Raw genomic sequence first — 23562 nt, forward strand, 5'->3', positions numbered from 1 at the left:
GGCGTGACCCAGGGGGTTCTAGGGTAAAGGGTCAGGGAGCCAGAGGAACCATGACGGAAAGGTGCAGCTTGTGGAGCGCGCTCTCCACCGCCGCCTGCTGCTTCTACCGGAGCTCCTTCATGCAGGTGCAGGTGAGCGGGGCGTCTGAGTGTGTGTGTGTGTGTGTGTGTGTGTGTGTGTGTGTGTCGCTTTGTCACACACGTACATCGCTGTGTTTAGTTGATTGAAAGCGTGCATGTGCTTTATTGTTATTGTGCGTCTGTGCATGTGGTCAAGTGCTTCTGAGCTTTTTGTCGCGTCTCCGCCATCACACACACACAGTCGCCTCTACGGTCCCTCAGTCGCCACTTGGCAGAGGGAGACTGTGTCGCGTCGTGTGTAGGAATGGACACGCAGGGCTGAAACCGGAGCCGGCACGAGCTTTTTATATATCGGGCCGAGAAGAGAAGCTCCACTATCCCGTTCCTCCAACGAAAGGGCCGCGTCCTGAAGCCCCAGCTGCCCTTTGTGGGTTCATCAGGCCGTCGGGTGGGGGACACGGGGCCGCTCGACCGTGTTTGACTGCCATAATGGCTGAAGTTCTGGGGATTTTTATCACACACACACACACACACACACACACACACACACACACACACACCTTGGAATCTTTGAGCTTCTGCTCAGCCGGGTGGAACTGACTTTGAGAGCTGGGCAGATTTGATGAGCTGGAGAAGTGTATTTGTGTCAAGGTCTAAGTCTCCTGTCTCACCTTCTCCTGTGGTCCATTGGGATGTCATGCTGGACATCTGAGAGGAACAATGTTCCCGCCATAAAATCCTGAATGAAACATTTACACACACCCTCTCTCTCTCTCTCTCTCTGTCTGTGCGTCTATTTGAAACGTCCAGTTGGTTCTCAGTAGGGTTCATCAGTCTGGTGAAGCTCCACGCAGGCCAAGGTGGGCGGGATGCTCGATCAGCTTGGTTACTCCCATAGTTCACAGACATGCAGTTCAGACCCCAGGTAACCTGGACCTGGATGAGTGGCTTCAGAAAATGCTTGACACGCCGTGTGACTATGAAGCCCTGTGATTGGCTGGTGGAATTAGCAGCTGCTCTAATAAAACATTAGTTATTACAAAAATTACAAAATTACATTTGTCATGTTTTATTGTTTGGTAAAAGCACGATTCATAGGTACATAGGTGTGTAAAAAAATACCAATCACCTTCATATCTTATCTGGATGTGAAATAGAGTGTAAAGGTGAACAGAAGGCTGCACCTGCTTAGATTTAAAACATACATTCAGAATGTGTGCTGTGCTGTGGGTGAGAAATAACTGATAATAAATAAACTCCAGAGGGTTAAAGAGTCAGAAATGATCTGACTTTATCGGGGTTGAAGGTGTGGGACCCCAGTCGTTTCAGGGGAAAAGTCTCAGCGGCGTGTCACAGCGGCGTCACAGCGGCGTGTCACAGCAGGTTATTGATTTGGGCCGTTACCCAAACACGGCCGGGGATCAGCAGAGTTCTTACTGTCCGTGTCGGAGAAACGGTTTCAGCATCGGCCTCTTTCACTTCCGTTTGTCATATTGAGGTCAGTACCATCACCTTAACATCACCGATCCCCCTTGAACCCAATCCCGCTCCAGCTCAAGTGTGTGTGTGTGTGTGTGTGTGTGTGTAAAGTCGTTTAAACTGGGCCATTCTGCCGAGTGATTTAACCCCAGTCTCCCCATCTGGCCCCTCTGCCGTCACACTTTGATTCGTTTAGAGATTCTTAATCCTCTTGTGTCTGCGTCTGCCAGCTTACCCCGTCTCACGCTATGATGCCTTCTTCCTTCCTTCCTTCCTTCCTTTCTCTCATTTTTCACCCCGTTTCTACCACTGACTCTGATGCTTTCTCAACTTGACAATACAAGCTGCATTACAAAATATTAATTTCATCGACATGTAGTCACTCGCTCAGTAACCAACTAACTTAGGAGCCAGAGCCCATCTGGAGACACCGGGCGCAGGACATTAAAACCAACTAAATTAACCATACAATCAAAACCCTACGAATACAAATAGAAATATGCAAGTGCTTAACTTAATTTACCTAGACAAAAATAAGTGAATGAAATAAAATACCAAAAAAAGTCATTCTTTTAAGATGCCTTCGCATCCCCAGCTGGCCCATGTGGCCCATTTAGTGGGTCTGTGGGTGGTTCACTTTCTCTTCCATCTCTTCCATCTTCATTTATCCCTCTCTCGCCATTTCCTTGTATTCTCATTATCTTTCTCTTGGCCTTATGAGTCTTCTGGTAGGTTTATCTCAATCCATCTCTCTATCTCATGTCTTTTTATCCCTTGGTCCATCATTCCTCCTCAGTTTCTCAATCTTGATCTCACTCTCTCTCTTTCTATCTGTCTCAGTCTGTATCTCCTCTTCTGGTCTCATTTGTTGGAGCAGTTCTTCTCTTTGTTCTCCTCCTCCTCCTTCCCTCTTTCATTAGTCCATGTAAGTGTGTGTGTCACCCGCTGTCCCGCACCCCGCATCATCATGGTCAGGGTCCCAGCTGTGGTCCTCTCACCCCTCCCTGTCTCTGTCTCTCCCGCCTTTAATATTGAATTATGCATGTTGTAATCCCTGTTTTTATACGCTCTCTCTCTCCCTCTCTCTGTCTCGCCGTCTCTCCGCAAATCCTCTTTCCCGCCGCCTCCCCCAGGCAGCGGCGGCTAAGTGCCCGTTTAACCAGAAGTTGAAGAGACGAGCCGGGGCTGTGCCGAGCAGGAGCGGCCAATTACGCCGCGGCCGCTTCAGAAGTAATGAGCCACGATGGCCGGGAATAAACAACGTAGAAACTGCCCTCAAATGAGGGGGTTTCTCCCCCAAAGCAAGGATTATCTCACTTACCCCGGGTTTCAAGTTGAATTATGCTTTTTGGCCGAATGTGAGGAAGCTGTGTGTGTGTGTGTGTGTGTCTGTGTGTGTGTGCGCGCCTTGCCTTGTTTATCGAGCTGGTGCTGTCTAAATCATGCGCGGCTGCTGGACAGCTCCGCGGACCTGACGGACGGGCTGTTTGACAGGTGGGGCCGGGGGCTTGATTGACAGGCTGCTGGGGCAGGACGGCGCTCGGGAGATCAGACCGGCCGCTGTCGCGGTTTGAAGAGTGAGTCTGGTGTGGTGTGTACTTTAGTGTGTGAGATAAGAGCCGGACCGCGTGGGTTCGGGTGTGTGCGTTGGTGGAGCGTGCACACATTTGTTCTGTGTGTGTGTGTGTGTGTGTGTGTGTATTTTTGTGGAGTTTTAGTGATTTTGTAGTATCTGCACAGCTGGGTTGTGCTCCTGTTATAAATATCATTGGAATGTACCTGCAATTCAAAACCTGCAGTTTTGGAGATGGATTCTTCTGATATGGAGGCATTTACACGATACGTGTTTGTCCTTATATGTACCATTGTCCTTACAGTGCTTGTGTGTGTGTGTGTGTGTGTGTGTGTGTGTGTGTGTGTGTGTGTGTGTGTGTGTGTGTGTGTTGAAAGTAAAAAGTGGCGGTAGTAGGGTGGTAGTAGCCTAGTGGGTAACACACTCGCCTATGAACCAGAAGACCCAGGTTCGAATCCCACTTACTACCATTGTGTCCCTGAGCAAGACACTTAACCCTAAGTTGCTCCAGGGGGGGACTGTCCCTGCAACTACTGATTGTAAGTCGCTCTGGATAAGGGCGTCTGGTAAATGCTGTAAATGTAAATGTGGCTTTAGATTTAGTAAAACATTTGTGTTCCTGCCCCTGTCTCTGCTTGAACAACCTTTTATGAAGACTGCAGAGAATTCAAAGAGATCAGCCCATTCAACACACTCTCATACAACCACCACCTTCACCTTGACATTCGGTCGTCTCTGTTTTCATGTCCAATATAACTCAGACACACACACACACACACACACACACACACACACACACAAATGGGTTCTTATTGTCAGGTAGCCCCTCACACCAACACAGCCCCTGACATTGGTTAACTTGACCCCTCAGGAATGATGTGGGGTCTGTGTTTGGATTATTAGACTAAGTCCAGCACTTCTCTGCATTGTGTTCAGGGTGCTGGTTCATTTCAGGCATAGTATAGAACCTCAGAAACATGGCTGCTTCCCATTGGTTCCCAGCCACATTTTGAAGAGACTTTAATTAGATCCCTGGAGCATAATGTGCCCGAGAGTGAAACCATGCAGGACCCTTAACCACGCAGCTCATTATTCTGCCGTGTTCGCTGATCCCCAGCCGCACCCTTATTTGATCAGACAGGATGCCGTGTTCCATTCCTGCGACATTTCGCTCAACACCAACGTCCCATTCCATTCCGAAGCCGTTGAAGACCCCCGGCGGAACAGCCTTGCATCATTTTGGTTTATAGAACTGCGGCCCGTCACCATAAAACTGCCGGCACGTGATTGGCGAAGAGCGCGTGGGAGCAGAGAATTAGCCGGCACACGATAAGCACGATCACCGCTGGAATTAAGACAGCGATTATGCACCCTGACTCCATACCGCAACGCAACACTGATTTGCCGCGATATGGTCCTTAATATGGTCCTTAATTACCAGTAACTAATTAAAAGGCGCAAATTAAACTGTGGCCAGTGAACATCAGCAGATAATGTCCAATTGGGCGGGTGTGTGTGGGTGTGTTGGGGGGTCTGGACGCGAGAATTTTGCCTTCAGACGTGTTGCTGTCTTCCAATACATTATACATTATAATGTATATATTATATATACATAATATATACATTACAATACATTATACATTATAATGTATACATGTATACATTACATTACAATACATTATATCGCAGGCCGTTACAGGTCTTGAGTAAATTAGAAAAGGGTCCTACGTCACCTACAGGGATGTGTGTGTGGGTGATATGACCCTGTGAGAGATATGGAGCATGTTCTCTCTCTCTCAGAGCCTCCGGCTACAGCAGCCCAAGTGAGACAGTGACATCATGCATTGGGTGGAGATGGAGAGGGAGGACGGGGGGAGAAGGTGCCGGAGAGGCTGAACAAGATGAGAAGTGGAGAGGGGAGAGTTGAAGAGAGTAGGAGATGGTGGTGGAGGGAGGCAGGTACCATGCACCTGGGTGCTGGAAGACATGGCATGCAGGAGGGTGATGGTGAGTCCTGGAGCTTCCTGTGGGAGATGATCTCACACACATGCAAACACACACACACACACACACACATACTTGGCTGATGGAAGAGGGTGTTTCCCCTCTCAGTGGCCACCACCCCCTTCACAAAGACTCTCATCTGCACATTTCCATGGCAACCGTCTCAGCTCTGGGACAACACCCCTCCTCTTTACCCCAACCCCCCATCAGAGAGAACAAATGTGTGTTTTTATATAATTTCCCCCCCACAAATGTATAGTGTATGTGTGTGTGTGTGTGTGTGTGTTGGCATGTTTGTCTGCTGCACAAAGCCCAGCTCTGCATGAATGGAAGTGAGAACTCAGCTTTCCTCTCGGCCGCCTCCCCTGCCGGCCGCTGGCACTGGCTGCTGCAGAACGCTCCGGAAGCGATGACATCACCGCCAGCCAATGGCACTGCAGCTCTGAGGCCCAATGCTGCAGCCTCGGCGGTAATGATGGGAGTGGAGAAAGAGAGAGATAAATGGAAAAGGGGATGAGATTGGGGGTGGGGGGGGGGGGGTGCAGGAAAGGGACTGAGAGGTGGAGATGAAAAGGGAGGGACGGGAGGTCAAATTTTCTCCTGCCGGTTTGAACAGGAGAGACTTGAATCGAGGCGGAAAACCTCAAAGGTATTCGGCATGTTGTCATGTCCAGAAGTGGTGCAGGTGTGCAGCGTGTCCGTGTGTGTGTGTGTGTGTGTGTGTGTGTCAGGAAGCAGATTGTTATCATCTCTCTCAGTGACCTGTCAGCTGGCATTAGCAAGCAGGTGCACGTCCCCTCTCCGCTCTCTCTCTCCTTCGGCACCTGTGCTGGTTTACCGGCTCCATGCCCACCCCTGATCTGTATTCATCTGGCCACGGTGGCGCGGGGAGATTTCCGTACGGTTTTGATGTGGGCACCGACCTTACTTCTGGATCCCGCCCAGCCTCGCCGTCTCCTCCCATCATCCCTCTCTCTCTCTATCTGTCTCTCTTTAGTGCACACGTCCTCTGTGACTCTAAGATGAATCCATTTTTAGCCCCGGCCCTCCCTACCCTTTAAATGTCCCCTTCTCCTCTGAAAAGTGCCTCTGTTTTTGGTCACAGTGCATCGTCGGGTTGTCAATAGGTCACAGAGCACGATGTCTGTGTTTTTAAGTCTGTGAGAATTATTTCTCTCTGTGTTTGTCTCACTAAATCTTCCGGATGCTGTATTGATCAGATGGGGCAGTGGTGGACCCATTAAGAGAAGTCCTGAGCAAAAGTGCAAAAGTCTTATGTATGTGGTGGACACACCCCTACACACACTTCACACAAAAGTCACAGGCTTCAATGTTAACACATCTAAGCAACATTAATAAAAGAAGAGATTATTATAAAACTCATTCTTATCATCATTATGAGTAAAAATAACAGTGCTTCTGTACTTATTATTTAATATATATAGCCATCGTAGATTATTACATTGATTGTTTGCTCCTTTAGTCATTCGTCATATTCAAAAGACAATATGGTGATTTTAGCGAATGCGGTGCGGTGCATTTTGCGATAAATCTCATTTTAGGGCCCAACACCCACCGCTGCCCTGACTGACCCGTTCTCCTGTGTTGACATGGATGGATGGGGGGAGCTGAGTGGGCTGCCATTAGTAGCCGTCAGGCAGATTTACTCCATCAAGCGCTCCGGGTAATGCTCTGTTTGTTGATTGAGCTCCGTCTGAGAGTCGGGGCTTAAGATGTGTCGGTTCAGCACTGGCAACTGTGGCGGATGCAGATTGCAGCCATCAGAATCAGTCCTGATTCGATTCGACAGATGCTGATTGTGAGGAAGCGTTTCAGCAGCCTCATACCGTTAAAATGCTCCTAAACAACCCCAAAAAATGAACAAAAACATGGGTGAATAATAGGCAGTTGCCCAGAAATCTCCCATGAGCGCGTCTTTGCCCAGTTTGACTCATAAAGAGGGCTGTACATGGCCTAAGATGAATGACTTGAACGGTGTTTAGATGCTGAATTCTTATAGGAGTTATAGTTTCAGGCTCTATGTCTTTGAATTGAGGGCACAATTAATTTGCCACTGACGGTTATTGATTGTGTGTGCTTCTGTGATATTTCGGTGCTGAACCTGAACGCTTCCTTGCAAGGCTTTTTCCTATTGGCAGTGTCACACTGCATCATGGGATTTGGGGTTTCCTGAAAGTATTTATTTACTCGTTTATTTATTGTTTGATGTCATGGAAACAGCAGTCTGTGTGCATGTGATTGTCTATTTTCTGGCAATAGCGCGTTAGTATTGATGTGGCTCCATGACCCGCAATACATCAGTGGTGTGACCCCTGACCTTTTGCAAACTGCAAATTGGTCCTTAAATGGGCAGCAGCTTGAAGGCTGGGAGGTGGGGGGGGGGGTTCTGTACTCTCATAAATGCCAGCACACGTCTACATCCATCACCATCCGCCCACCGCACAGACAAGCTGTTTATCCGCTTAGTGCCAGCTCCACCTTCAGCTTCAGCATCAGCGCACGCACACACACACACGCAAACACACATACACACACACACACACTCACACACATAGTGATGGTTTTTACACACTTTTTTCCACGTATATATGTATCTTGTAACTAAGCATGTTCCACAATGTGAACTACAGATGTCCCCACAGTTTTCTTAGGGACATTTGATCCCCGATAACATACAAATACAAAACATAGGAACAAGCGTAATGATATATGCACATACCTACAATCATCCAGTTGGCCACACCCGAAAACAAATAAAACAGTTGTTCTCACACACACACACACAACAATCCAATCACCCTCTCACTCTCTTAAATACACCCAATCTCACGTCGATATGTTCACACGGTGCAGTAGGTGTGTGTTGGTTGTCTGTTTGTTAACTCGTGTGCTGCTCGGAAGGCCGGTATCGATGAAGGGGCCACTGATCAATGCGGCGTGCTGCAGATCAATGCTGGGCCACGCCCATTCGCCGTGCATTAAAGCTCCTGCCTTCTGCTCAGCACCTCTCACACACTCTCCCTAGACCTTAATGAAATGCTCACACCCTCCTGTCCTGCTCCTTCTTCTCTCTAAAAAAGCAACCCGTAGAGGCCATATGCCCGACCCTCTGCTGGCACCGGCTTCTGGTCTGACTCTTCTCCCGCCCTTGCTCCAGCTCGCTGCTTAATCCCGCAGTAATGTGCGAGTGACTCCTGGTTTTATGCCTTGCAGTTCTCCACAATTGGTCATGACGTCTCATTGGAGAGAGTTCAGAGTACACGAGGATTCAGACCGAACACATCATGGGTGGAGATCCCACACCGTGCACTACAGGCAGGACTGTGTATGTTGGCATTAATAATGCATCGGCCTGGATATATAATGTATAGGCCTACTGCTGGGGGTTCTCGGTAAGGTGGGTATGGAGCTGGTGTATGTGGTGTGTTGTACAGTGCAGTAGTGTTCATCCTGGTGTTGTGTGTTTCTAGTGTATAGCTTGCAGGGTGCAGTAATAGACTGTAATCTGGAGTTTCCTGTATACTGTGGCTCATTTTGGTGTTGTGGTATTGTTGCATATTTTAATGTTCTGTTGTAGAATGCAGCATGCAGTGTGGTGGGGTGTTAACTGCTGCAAATGTAAATGTATTCGAAGTATTATGCATTGGTGTCCACATTGCCCACCTCACCCCCTACTCACCAACAAACGCATGCAATCTGGCACAGCTGGAGCAGAGCAGATGCTTGTTGCAGCTGGACCTTCTGGGGCAGTGGGTGGTGCACTAACATAGTAGCTCTTCAACATGGCTGCGATCTGGTCGATCTTTTACTTCCTCCAGTACCCCCGGGGGGACTTCAGCAGGGATGATGGTGGTTGGTCTCATGCAAGCGACTGGCCGGCGTGGGTTTTCATTCATTAAGGAATGCCACAGGACCACTAATGACCTGCCTGGGCCTGGCGAACCGTGGAGAAGACTCCAGCTCTGGGCATGACATCCCCCTGGAGCTTTCATTGCAGAGGACATACTGGCTATTGAACACGACTTCACGTACAAGGAAGCTAAAGCCGGTCCAGCACGGAGCCAGAATAATGACATTAGATTCTACTGTGTAGCTTCACTGGAAACACGGTGGCAGCTCGGGATTTGAACACGGAAACTTGCTGATTATGGATCCGCTTCTTAGCGGCTAGCCCCTGCTTAGAACATTATATCAGTTGAACACATTCACAGAAGCTATTAATTTACTTACATATAAACTTGCTGTGTGGGAATTTATGAATGCAAACAATCAGACATTCCTTTCATTAAAAGACGAAAATAGAGCGTTCTCCAGGGTAAATGGCCATGTGCATTACACTTCAGCTCATGACAGGGACCCTGACCCCCAGGCGACTACTCACAGGCCTGTTGCAGCCAGGACGTGTCCTGCCTTTAGGCTTTACTTAGTCGTACAAGCAGAGGTTATGAGTCCCGGGACTCCGAATCGGCCTCCAGACATGTTCGTCAGAAAGCATTAGGGCTGAACACAGAGCGAGCTCTCAGTGGATCTGCTGCAGGAGCACGAGAATGAGTGTAAAACAAGAAAGAGACACTAAGGTGTGTGTGTGTGTGTGTGTGTGTGTGTGTTCTTAAGAAGTAAAGGGTGTGACTGTATTTTAAAGTGTGTTGTATTTTTTTAGTGTTTGTGTTCCAGTGTGTGCTTGGGTGTGGTTGGCACACCAGGCGTGTGCTGTCACTAGAGGGGACAGGGAAAGCTGAGATGATGTCATTTGACATGTGCCTGACTCAGAGAGCGGGCGAGCGAGGGAGAGAGGGCATGAAAGTGTGTAAGACTCCCAACAGGCCTCTGAAGCCTAGGGCTAGATTTACACTGGCCTCCGTATTACTCCCTCCTTCTCACACGGCCTCCTTCCATCTCTCCCTACGGCTCTAGAACGAGAGCTGATTGGCTGTCAACTGCAAGGTCGTGTTCAGCACACACAGTCAAGACAAAACAGGAAGTCCCGGAGTTGTCCCAGAGTCTTTTGCATCTCTTCTAAATCTTCTCTAAAGAGGAAGGTCTTGAGCTGCCGTGTGAAGGTGCTCAGTGACTGAGCTGGAAGTTCATTCCACCACCGAGGGGCCAAGACGGAGAAGAGTCTAGATGAGCGTCTTCCTTTTACCTTCAGAGATGGAGGACCAGGCGAGCAGTACTGGAGGCTCGGAGTATACGAGGTGCAGTGTGAGGTGTAATAAGGGCTGTGAGGTAGGATGGTGCTACTCCATGTTTGGCTTTGTAGGCCAGCATCAGTATTTTGAACCTGATGATGCAGCTACTGGGAGCCAGTGGAGGGAACGTAGCAGAGGGGCGGTGTGGAGAACTTGGGAAGGTTGAAGATCAGTCGTGCTGCTGCATTCTGTATGAGTTGTAGAGGTCGGATGGTACATGGAGGTAGACCAGCTAGAAGGGAGTTGCAGTGCTGCATTCCAAAGTCTGTGTTTCTCACGCTCACATCTGTGGTTCTGAAATAGAAGAGCTGCTGATGCATGCACTGCAACGCTCAGAGTTGTTGCTATAAGTTGACCGGTGGACTGGTCAATGGTGACCGAAGCCCCTGTACAGAAAGTGGGATAACAGGGACCTGGCAGGGGTCAAGTGTGAGAGTGGGAGGGAAGGATTCGGGTCAGTGAGGTGATGATCAAGAGGAGAGGGATTAGTAGGATCTTTGGCTGAAAGCGAACTGATGATATTAAACTGAGGGATGAAGCCCGGATTGGGGGATTTGGGAGCGGATGAGTTGCCAGGGTGGAGATATGGTCTTTCTAAAATGCCCCGGCCACTAAATTAGGCCACACTGCTCAGCAAGAGGTCAGCAGATGGACTGGGGTCCAGAGAAGGAGACCCCCGGATCAGCAGAAACAATGTGGTGGTTGGAGGGTTTTGGGGGGATGCGTCCTCGGAGCGAAACTGCTGCCGTGGCAACAGGACAATGGGCTGTCCCAGTCACAATAACTGGCATTTTTATCTGCAGCTTTGATCTCAGGGAAGTGGCCGCTATCTCGCTGTGTCTCTGGTGGTTACTCTCCTCCTGTCCCCCTTTCTTATCGCAGCAAATTTCGTTTACAGAGGAGACACCAACACCGGGCGACCAGGGACCAGGCCTAATCACTTCTGTCTCTTTCTTTGTGTGTGTGTGTGTGTGTGTGTGTGTGTGTGTGTTTGATAGCCAGACGCACAGCAGTCACAACAACGCTGAGCTCACATGGCGGAGCAGCCGCACTTAATCACAAGACACATTTGACCGAATGCAACACCTGCTCTCATTGGTGCAGGGGGCGGGGACACCATTACACGGAAGGCTGCTATTGGTGGCTAATGAGTCATAGCTTTTTATTATTCATGGCGGGGGATGAGGGTGCACGCTTTAACAAGCTCACCCCCTGACTACACACACACACACACTCCCGCACATACAGTGGTGAGTAAAAAGCTGTTTCCAGCTGGCGTGTATGTGTACTGCGGGAAGTGTGGGGTGATCTGGACTCGGGCTCACTGTTGCGATTAATGATTGGGTTGCAGTGGCAGTAAGCGAGACTGAGGGCGTATGTAGAGTACGTGTGTGTGTGTTTGTGTGTCTCAACTGTGTACCCCCTGCAGTGTGAAAGTGGATGTGCTGTGATGTACGTGCTGAAGCTCTGGGCCCCATTTCTAACTTTCTTTCTTTCTGTCCTTCTTCTTTTCGTTCGTATCCATTTTCCACGAGCATGCTTGCATCAGCAGCAGCAAGTCTCCTGTTAAATGTATTTTATTGCTCAGCCTGTCAGTAGGAACCGGGGGAGATTGAGATCAGATCTACACCCTCTGGACTCACTCTGCCTGGGTTTCAGTGATGAGCATGTGGGCCTGCGTTCAGCCGCTGCTCAACTGATATATAATATATGATATATTTATCCAGAACTATAGTAGCCCCTCGCTGTAGCAGCAGTGCTGTACAATACCGACATCATCTCATTTATATAACAATAAAGAAATATATACTACAGTGAGTATAGTAGAGTGGTGAAGCTTGTCAGTGGCGTGTGAAACCATCAACCAGTGGCTATGATGATGCAGCAATGGATATGACACCATAAACCAGGTCTCATGCATTATTCCTTGTGTTTTTATTCATTTCATGTTATTGTGAGCATTAGAAATTATAAAGACATATTACTGATTTCCTTCATGAATTGGGGAACATTACAGTTTAGTTCAGTGTATTTGGATTCTACATTGCTGACAATGTAAGCACTATATTTAAAAATGTACATACATACCATTTTGGCATAAATGGGATTTATTTCGTTTTACATGTGGAATTTAGACCAAATATGCAATAATAGTAATTGGTGCCAAATACAATAGTACATACAATACAATAAGCAGCAAACAATTGCTTTAATTAGTCTTGATAAAATGGGGCTCGTATTTTCTTATATTCAGGGACAATGTTACATACATGTACTCACATGTGTAGTTTAGTTTATTTTTATGTAATAAGTTCTGTTCCATTTTTAGGTTTTATCTGACGTACAGAGATATGGGACATACAGTGTTGCTTTGATCTCAGGTTTTTAATGTCTGTCTTGATTAACTGGAATTTAGCTGTAACAGTTATCCTTGTATTAGTAATAATTTAAAATATTCATTATCTAGTGTTCTGTACGAGAACTTCAGGGGTCACATGCGTACAAGAAGAGGATGGTTGTATGCAGACTGAATGTTTTGGGGTTCAAATGTGTTGCATCCCCGTGAAAGGGCAGGCAAAGGGGGTCACTCCACTCGCCCTCCCCTCAGCGCGGCGGGGGTCCTGTCAACCCGAGCCCTCATCTGTATCTGTCTCCAGCACGGGGTCTTTCTCTGTAGTCTCAGCCCACACTCTACCTCTGACGCATGGAAGCTGCCATTGCCTCACCACTGTGAAACCTGGTTTGGGGGGGGGGGCGCACATGAGATTACGGGCTTGCCCCCTGGGGGAGCTCTCATCCCTCCTCGCTCTCTGAGTGATGAGGTGGCTGACCCTTCTACCCCTCCAGAGCCGTCACCTCTCCCTGGCCACCTCCATCCCTCCCTTTTCCCGCCTCCTCACGTCAGCTGCGGTTCACAGGCCTGCTGGCAAATCAAATTTGAGTGGAAACTGGCAATTTCACTGCTCCCTTTTACCTCAAACACCCCCCCCCCCACACACACACACACACACACACACACACACACACACTCTCTTTCTCTCTAATGCTCACACACACACACCTACACAAAGATATGAAGTGGATGGAGTGGAGGAGACATGTGGACATAGCAGCGTTATACCCATAAATACCCAAAAAATACCCACAAGGCCACAGTTCAGGAGATTCCAGCAAAATTCCCTCTGGATTCTACTGACTGTTACCATGTGATCTACGGGCCGCCGGGCTCCATCCATTAAGCTCAGGGATGGTCTTGTCGCTTTAATGTGTTTGGACAGTATTGTCTTTTTTTTATTGACTCGTTACAATGGTCTGTCTGTCTGCCACAGCCCCTCTGTTTCTGTCCCAGATAAGGTCATGGCCATGAGCCATCAGCTCTGACATGGGCCCATTGTTCTGGATTCTGATTGGAAGGGGAAGCATTTTTAATGTAAGCTGGGACTCTCAGTGCTCTTTTACGATATGGACTGGTGAGCGAGAGTGCAGGGTTCTGCCAATATGGAGTTGTGTGTGTGTGTGTGTGTGTGTGTTCATGAGGGTTAATGTTTTATGTACTTATCTGATGCTGTAGCTGCCAACTCATCTCGGGGTCTTTCTCCCCTTTCCCAAGTTCTCCAAAGAGAAGTACCTGCTGGAGTCTCCACCGGAGAAACTGCGGAAGGAGCTGGAGGAGGAGCTTAAGCTGAGCAGCAGTGACATAAGGAGCCATGGCTGGTACCATGGACACATCCCCCGAGAGGTACACACACACTTTTCAAACACTGCAAACACCAAACACACACACTTAGAGCTGCGGGAAACACAACACACATGCATATAAATGTTAACACTGTCCATGCTTCATGCATAGTATACAACACAGACTATTTAATCAGGGCATTTGGTTAACATGCATTACACATTAACACTATACACTATATGCACTATACATATGCACACACTGTATGGAACCACCATACACACTGTGCGTGCATGTATACTATAAACTGTGAATACCCCAAATACTGACATACTGCGAAGGAAATACACACTGATAATCACACTAAACATCCCTGTTCTGGGGAGCTAGTAGAAAGACTTCCACGCTTTTGCTTTATAATCTGGTATTTGTTTGGTTGATTCTACATGAATGTCCACACTAAATGGTGCATGTTCATTTGCAGTAATTACCTGAGTGTGTGTCTATAGGGCCAGTGGTGGCCTAGCGGTTAAGGAAGCGGCACCGTAATCAGAAGGCTGCCCACTGCTCACCAAGGGTGATGGTTAAAAGCAGAGGACTCATTTCGTTGTGTCACCATGTGCTGTGCTGCATTGTTTCACAATGACAATCGCTTCACTTTCATAGCTGACATGTATGAGTAGATATAGCGGACTCTGCACCCACACACACTTCCCTGGCAGAGTTTGCTCCCTGAAGTTAACCATCTGGCCCTCTCGCTCATTCAGACTGTAACAGAGTGTAACAGAGTAAAAAGAGGGAAATCTGGCAACCAGCAGCCATGCACTGCTGTACAGCTGATCCCCTTCAATCCTGTGCCAAGGGCGCCCCCTTTTGGAGAATGGTGTCTTACACAGGGTTTTGTCAGACCCCTCAACCAAATCAGTATAGACTTTAAAGGGAAAATATGCAAGGAAATCAAACAACATTTTAACTGTGTATTAGAATCCACCAATTTATTACAATGATTTATTTGATTTGTATTCAGTATCTTCTAATGCTTTATTAAAGGTTTATTTTGGGTGGTGAACTATGCTCCACGCTCAGTAGTGGAAGATTTACCTAATAAAGTGGCCATGGCCTGTTTGTAAGTTTATTCTTTCCTTGATATCGGAAGGTGTCAGAGACACTTGTCCTACGCAACGCGGACTTCCTGGTGCGCGACTGTCTGACCAGCACCGGAGACTACGTGCTGACAAGTCGCTGGAACAACGAGGTCCTCCACTTCAAAATCAGCAAGGTGGTGGTGAAGAGCAGCGAGTCGAAGGTGCAGTACCTGCTGGAGGACGAGAGCTTCGACTCGGTGCCCGTCCTGGTGCGCTTCTATGTCAGTGGCCAGCGGCCGGTGTCGCAGCAGAGCGGCGCTCAAATCTACTGCCCGATCAACCGCACGCTTCCACTACGCTACCTGGAAGCCACCTATGCACTGGCCAACGGGAGGCCTGGGCATTCGCCATCCAGCCCGAGAGGGGCCTACATAAAGAGGCGGAGTGTTACCATGACGGACGGCCTGACCACGGAAAAGATGATCCCTCACAGGTGAGGAGGGGGAAGCCATTCGCCATAGACAGCACATTTACATTTGCCATTTGAATATTGTTAATATTAGTAAAAAAAAACATCATGTATGTTATTGACATTGCATTAAAAGGCTTGTTCATTCGAACAATCAGCACTTGGTTGTGCCTGAAGGGGTGTATGTTTACCTTCTACAATTGAATAATGAACACGAAGGACCTTTTGCACAAGGCGTGCACTATTACATTTACATTTTTTTATTTGGCAGATTCGTTGGTGCAAAGTAGATGCATTTTCTTCTGAGCATAAAGTCTGCTGCCACATACAGAACAGGCTGCAGGATGTCGTGCCAGTTTAAATGAGACCAAGTGGTAGAAAAGATGCAGACAGGGGGTAATGAGGGTGAATGTCCACCTGAATGTGTCTGTGTGTGTCTGAGAAAGTGTGAGCTCCTGTGTGTATGCCTTTTTGTAGGTGTGCTATTTATGTGTGTGTGTGTGTGTGTGTGTGTGTGTGAGAGAGAGAGAGCGAGTGTGTGTATGTGTGCGTGTACAGCTCTGATGAACAGGACTCTTGTGTTGTCAGTGATAATGAACCCGTGGAGCCAGCTGAGTCCCTGCGGTTGGAGGCAGAGCCGGAGCCGGTGGAGGGCAGGAGGTGCTGTGTGGGCCGACCCTGATCCCTCACCCCACCCACACCCACACACACCCTCACTGCCTCACCGACCTGCTGCTGATTCACACGATACACCCCGTGTGGAAATGTTTCATCAAAATCTCAAATGGTCTCATAGATTGTGTATGAATCCCATGTGTGCTTCAAAAATCATTTTGCCATATAAACACTTATGACAAGATAATGTCAAGTCAATCACTGATCAGTCAATATGTATATAAATCAAATATAAAAAAGATTTTGTAGATCATTTCCATATGGGTTATCACTTTTTGTGCATCTTTCACAGTTTTGTGATGTGCTTCATTTTTTTCACTCATACAGCCCCTCCCCCAGTGATATTTAATATGTGTGTTTTTAATTCATCTCAGTAGAATGGAATGGACCAACCCGATCTTTCATTACCGTTTTCTAAAATGGCTTTTGAATTGCAGTGAAATTGCCGGAGTATGAGGAAAATGCGCGTGCATTTAATTATGTTTGTATGCAGCGTGTGCTCATATGGGAGTTATTTATTTGACGCCGGGACACTGATGTGGTGGAACAGCTCAGCATGGGCCCAGATAAACTGCTCCTTCTAGATAAAATGACCCTGGCATGTAATGTGAGCCATCGGCAGTACATAAATGCTTTAGTTAGGCTGGTGATTTGGTTTGTAAGCATCTCATCTAATAGTGTGTGTGTGTGTGTGTGTGTGTGTGTGTGTGTGTGTGTGTGTGTGTGCGTGTGCGTGTGTGTGTGTCTGGATTTTCAGCCCCTCCACCATCCACCATAAGGAGTCTATGAGAAACTGCGCCCTCAGTATGGATCAGATCCAGGAATACCGCTGCCCCCTGTCCCCCGTGGGCGAGACGCCGCTGTCCCCCGCCTACAGTGCTGGTGAGTGCCGTAACCACGGAGATGCCGCTCCTCACCCTTCTCTCTGGCTGCTAGCTGAGTATCCATTAGAGACGCCGCACATTTCATTACGACATAAAGAAGTCTGGTGACCTGATTAATGGTGATTGGTCGTGTGTGTGTGTGTGTGTGTGTGTGTTTATATTGGTCAGTTTTCACCTCATAAATTCTGTGTATACAGTGTCCTCTAATGGTCGTGTGTTAAACCGTGTTTATGTGTGACTTGATCTTAATTTATTGCCACACCCCTCCTCTCTCTGCAGTCTCTCGGCACAGGCACGGCTCAGGCGGGCGCGTTCTTGCAGTGGTCCCGCCCTCGCCCATCCTACGTCACCCCAGCGACCCCCACCTCAGCCCCTCCTCATCCAACAACAACCTGCCCACCACCGCCCAACCTGCCCACGAGGGCCCGGATCCAACGGGAAGCTACTGTGAGCTGAGGCCCAACCCCTGCGCCCCCACCCCACCCTGCAAAAGCTACGTGGAGAGACTGAGGGTGGAGGAGGGCAGTGTGGGGGAATCCCCCGGGGAGCGGGAGCAGGGAGGAGAGCCCTTCATGCTTCCCATGGTGGAGACCAGCTCCTCATTCCGGCCGGGACGGTTCCAGTCCTCCCTCCTTCCCGCAGAGAACAAACCTCTGGAGATGAGCGTACTGAAGAGGGTGAAGGAGCTCATGGCCGAAACCGACCCCAAAATGCTGGCCAAGCACATCACCAAAGCTGACTGCACGGTATGGGCATGACATGAAAGCCCTCTAATACACACACTGCAGCAGATATTTTATTTTCTTGTCCTGCCCAGACAGTCCTAACCTTACACTAACCATTTATTCAAAATGGAAGCTCTTAAACTATTTAGCACAAAGCATTTGTGCAAGAATTAATGCAAGCATCAAGTACGAATTCAATGTCAATGAACAGTCTTGGGATATATGACATAAGAATACATTCAATGCAACAAAGCAGATTTTTTTGGTATTTACACTACAGGACAGATGATTGGCCCAATGCTCAAGAAATCATTCGAAATACTTTCAACTGCTCAGGTTAAAATACTTTATAGTCTGTAGTAATTAAAAAAAGTCCTATCAAACATGTTTCTATGTTTTTATGGGTGTTTTGTGTTTTGCCAATCAAGTACACCTGAAACCTGAAATTGATTCTGAGAGCGAGGGACAGGAAGGTGGGAGAAGGACGGGAAAATAATTGAGGGAGGGTTAAAGGTGCAATGAAGAAGGGGGGAAGGTTAAATGTTTTGGCTCAGTCCTTTAAATGAGGATTAATATTTTTCTATACAAACGTAATTCTACACCATTTAACCTCGAAAGGAAAAGAAAAGTGATTAAATAAAAAATGTGTGCATACGTCTGTGTGTAATATTTGATAAGCACTGTGGGTAGCCTAGTGGGTAGCACACTCGCCTGTGAACCAGAAGACCCAGGTTCAAACCCCACTTACTACCATCATGTCCCTGAGCAAGACACTTAACCCTGAGTGTCTCCAGGGGGGGACTGTCCCTGTCACTACTGATTGTAAGTCGCTCTGGATAAGGACGTCTGATAAATGCTGTAAATGTAAATGTAAAATGTACAAACTTCATTTAGATGCATTTAGACACTTTCAGCACAATTTCCTCTTTGTGAATCAGTACTGAATGTTTGAAGGAATGCTCGGCTCTTCTTGCTTTCGGGGATTTCTCCAACTGAGCCAAAGGTGGGCATCTCAAAGGTGGTTACACAAAGCTCCCACCTAGAAAATGACCCATCTTTTATCACTGATGGATGTGGGGGTCGGCATTAGTCTGGACTGATCCAGCATAGCGTCGCATCAGCTGCTCAGCAGTGTTCACCCCGTCATTATTTAATAAAGTGTGGACTAAAAGCCCCTTAAACGGTCACTGCGGTAACCCAAATTTATTTTAGGGGAAGAAATGAGAACTAAAATGTAACCCTTGCTTTCTCCATATGTGCTGGCCTGCAGGTTGCTAGGATACTGGGCGTTACCAAGGAGATGCAGCGGATGATGGGAGTGGCCTCTGGGTTGGAGCTGCTGACTCTTCCACATGGACACCAGCTGAGACTGGATCTGCTGGAGAGGTGAGAGAAAGTACACACCGGCACACACATAGAACGAGTGTATACACACAGTCTGCATACATATTCATAAGCACAACCGCACAACAAACATACACTTACAAATCCCACAGAAACATTCACACACACACTCAAACATTCACACACACACACACACACACACACACACACACACACACATGTGTGTACACACTCCAATCTTTCTTGCACGTGTCCATGCATTCTCTACAACATTAGTTGGGTTGGGTTCTGAATTAACCAGAGGAGGGTTTTTGATGACAAAGTGATCTTAAAGTCACTCTGGATAAGAGCCAAATGCTGTACATGTCAAATAAACTGTAAACACAGTTTATATTTTGCATATCGGTTAATACCTTTGTAATAAACCAATCAATGTGTAATTACATGAAATCTACCATTACACCACATGGTAGTGCATCGGATATCATTTATTTTGATAAACAGTATGTGGGCTTTATCTCCAGTGTAATATTTTTTTCCCCACAAATGCACCTGCACATAAAGAGCACACACACATATACTGTATAGAATTGTCATGAAGAAAACCTCCTCTTATTGGTGAATGAACTCCTTTATGGTTCCGTGCACAGATGCAGGCCATCCTGGGGGTGGGGCCTGCAGTCAGTGTTCTCAGGCTAATTACACACACAAGGAACACAGACAAGACACTGAGATTAGTGCTAGCATCCGAACTGCCTCTGGGAGCTTACATGCATCCTCTGAAGTTCTCTCCTTCACGGTGCAGGTTCTACACAATGTCCATCATGCTGGCGGTGGACGTGCTGGGCTGTACGGGCAGCACCGAGGAGAGGGCTGCACTTCTGCACAAGACCATCCAGCTGGCCGCCGAGCTCAAGTGCAACATGGGCAACATGTTCGGCTTTCGCCGCCGTCATGAGGGCGCTGGAGCTGCCTCAGGTTGGAGGAACGGGGCATGAACAATTTCATTCTGTTTCATTACATTTTTCGAATTATGCAAATGCACCGTATAGCGTTTTGCCAATCAAGTACACCTGAAACCTGAAATTGATTCTGAGAGCGAGGGACAGGAAGGTGGGAGAAGGACGGGAAAATAATTGAGAGAGAGTTAAAGGTGCAATGAAGAAGGGGGGAAGGTTAAATGTTTTGGCTCAGTCCTTTAAATGAGGATTAATATTTTTCTATACAAACCCAATTCTACACCATTTAACCTCGAAAGGAAGAGAGAAGTGATTAAATAAAAAATGTGTGCATACGTCTGTGTGTAATATTTGATAAGCACTGTGAGTAGGGAAGTGTTTTTTTTAATTAACCCCGTTCTCGCTGTCTCGCTCAGATCTCGAGGCTGGAGCAGACGTGGACGGCTCTGCGGCAGAGACACACGGAGGGAGCCGTCCTGTACGAGAAGAAGCTCAAGCCGTTTATGAAGGCCATGAACGAAGGGAAAGGTAAACATCTGAAATATTACTGAACATGTATTTAATGTTCTAAGTTTCTATCATTTTAAAAAATGGACTGAATCTTTGTGTGTCTGTGTTGCTCAGAGTGTGGCGTACTCTCCAACACCTCCTTCCCACCCGTGGTGCCTCTCCTGTCCCTGCTGGAGCGGGGCGTGGCAGGAGGGGAGGGGCTCGAGCCGTGGGAGAGTGTGGAGTCTGGCGTGGATGTGGTGATGAGCCACCTGGAGGCGGCGCGGACCGTCGCCCAGCACAGCGCCATCTACCGCACCAACACAGAGAGCAAACTGCAGGGTACGAGCTGTATGGCTGTCGTGTACTTTCACAACCTAAACTCAAAAAATCCACCAGGACTACGAGCTGTGGAAAAACAGACCCAGTCTGTTCAATACTGAATCACTGAAGAAACAGCTTTAACTTTTAAAGCAGGGGGAAGCTCCCTGGAACCACTACATCCCAATACCATTTATATTAAAACAATATGTGGACTTCAGCGTTCAAATTTCATTTTGACATACAAATTTGCATACATGTGCAAATTACATTGATCAGGAATTTTTATGATTGGATCCGAATGTTTTACAAAGTCGCAGTCTGCCTCTGATGATAGCCAAGCACTATAATCAATATCAGATTATTACAATATTAGATTAACCTGCATTGCCCTAATTTGATGACGAATGTATTTGAAGCCACTGATGTTCTGTGGTCCTTTCTGTCCCACCAGGCTTCCAAGAGCAGGACGAGGTGTTGGAGATCTTCTGCACAGAGTTCCAGATGAGGCTGCTGTGGGGCAGCCGTGGCTCAGAGGGCAGCCAGGGTGAGCGCTACGACAAGTTTGACAAAGTCCTCATCGCCCTGTCTCACAAGCTGGAGCCACCTGTCCGCCAAAGCGAACTATAGCACCTCCAGCCTGCTGCACCTCCACCGTACACACCATTTCCCCACCCGGCACAGGCCCCTTCTCACTGCAGTTCCCACCCACAAGACTAAAGGGACCTGCAAGGGGGGGTGAACTCTCCTCATTTCCTGAAAATCCTGAAACCGTTACAAAATTGCATCATGGGATGCAGGTCTGACAGGCGTGTATGTCTATGGGACATAGAGAGGGAATGTGTAGCTTTTGCTCCCTGAATATCTGTGAAAAAGCAAAAAAAATCAGTCTTGGGGCACTGACACCTCCCTCACACCTGATTTGTCATCTTCAGTTCATGCTGTGAAACTGTGTGGATGCAACGTTCCTGCCTCTCAGCTGTGTTCTACGGAAGAGGCTCTGTAAATGTAAAACACACAACCACTGGTCTCCTATGAAAGAGCTTACGCCTGAATGTATGTTGCCAAAACAGATATCGACGGAACATGGTCGTTTTGTTTTGTTTTGTTTTGTTTTGTTTTGTTTTGTTTTGTTTGGCTGGATTGTTGCTATGCAGTGCTGGCACTGGCCCTAATATGCTGAATGTTTTGCTAATTATTCTTTATTCTTCAACTCAACTGACCCTTGTCATTCATGAGAATAAGGGCTTTATTTTTACATGCTGACACGCTTAAAAAAAACAAACTTTTCAGCCCCTCTTTATCAGCCACAGTGACAATACAAAGCCCTACATTCACTCACACTGCCTCATAACTTCACAAATGTACCATCTCTCTCTCTCTCTCTCACACACACACACACACACACACACACAGATAGTACAAGCAATCTTTAAATGGTGAATGATTGTAGGTTGTCAGGGTTGTTTCTTAGTGGCTTAGTGGCGGCCGCTATTGCACGCACAGAGCGTTTCTCTTCCATTCAAACACAACGTTGCCTGCAGGCTTTCTCTGTTCAGGGTGAGAGTGTGCATGAATTTCAATGCCAGTAAGCAAGCCCTCAGGGAAGTGTACATGTATTTGTGTGCGCAGCTACTAGATTTCATCTTTAGAAACCGAAAGCTGAGCACGAAGCCTGCGTCCAACCCAGTGACGGAGCCTCGACTCCATAGCAGTTCAGAACATGGAGAACTATGTTCAGGGACTATGCAGGAATCTTATAAAACACACAAATAAGCAAGTTAGCATTGCAAGAAGCTTTTGTATTATGTTGAAATGCTCTGGCGTTGGGCAGGATACGTTAACTATTGTCTGATGGGTTCAGATCACAAATCACAGCAAGTCTAGAGCTCTGTCGGTCCGAGGTTCTACTCATTTATACCACATCTCTCATCGTATTAACCACAGAGAAGAAGAAGACCTCCACAGCACTGTTGGGTGCGCCACAACCATTTACCCAGAAAGGGGCTTTCTGTTAGACCTTCAGTGTGTTACTTTTTGGGGAGGACAGTGTGTAAGCCCCTCCTTCTGCCACAAGAGGGGCTACTGAGCCAGAAGAAAAAGGTGTGCCGGAGAACTTTTTGGAAAGTTGTGGAAAACCTTTGCCTTTTGACTAGGGACTGTAATGTGTGTTTTGTCACATATTATTGTACAGAATGGTGTGAGGTAACGTCATGGTGTAAATAGTCATTCTTGAATGAAGCGGGGGGAAAAAAACAGTATGTGATCACATTTTTTTCTTATGTGCTGTATATACATTCTGGTATGTCATATTTTTTTCAATCTTTTTTCAAGGAAATAAAATACATTTCGCTTGTGAGAGCACGTGTGGGTTTTGCTTTTTATAAATGGTGTCATATTTAAACATACATTCATAAGCAGGGTAACAGGGTTATTATGATATTTCCAGCTCTGCATTCAACACAGTTATCCCCTCCAAGCTGATCCAGAAGCTGCGGGCGCTGGGACTCAGTTCTACTCTGTGCAACTGGGTTCTGGACTTTCTCACCAACAGACCACAGCATGTGAGGATCGGCAAGAACACCT

The 23562-nt window shown here is 47.4% G+C and overlaps 1 protein-coding gene across 1 annotated transcript; it reads left to right on the plus strand.

Moving 5' to 3' along the window:
• Nucleotides 1-4: 4 nt before the first annotated feature.
• LOC114786110 (SH2 domain-containing protein 3C-like) lies at nt 5-21606 on the plus strand. Its single transcript, XM_028972950.1, is given in 11 exon segments — nt 5-131; nt 13957-14085; nt 15182-15603; nt 17012-17136; nt 17418-17884; nt 19134-19249; nt 20013-20145; nt 20147-20185; nt 20583-20694; nt 20791-20997; nt 21431-21606. Coding segments are annotated over 11 exon segments (2007 nt in total). The 5' UTR covers nt 5-50.
• Nucleotides 21607-23562: the final 1956 nt, after the last annotated feature.

The sequence above is a fragment of the Denticeps clupeoides genome, chromosome 3, assembly GCF_900700375.1.
Source record: "Denticeps clupeoides chromosome 3, fDenClu1.1, whole genome shotgun sequence".
NCBI classification, from domain to species: Eukaryota; Metazoa; Chordata; class Actinopteri; order Clupeiformes; family Denticipitidae; genus Denticeps; species Denticeps clupeoides.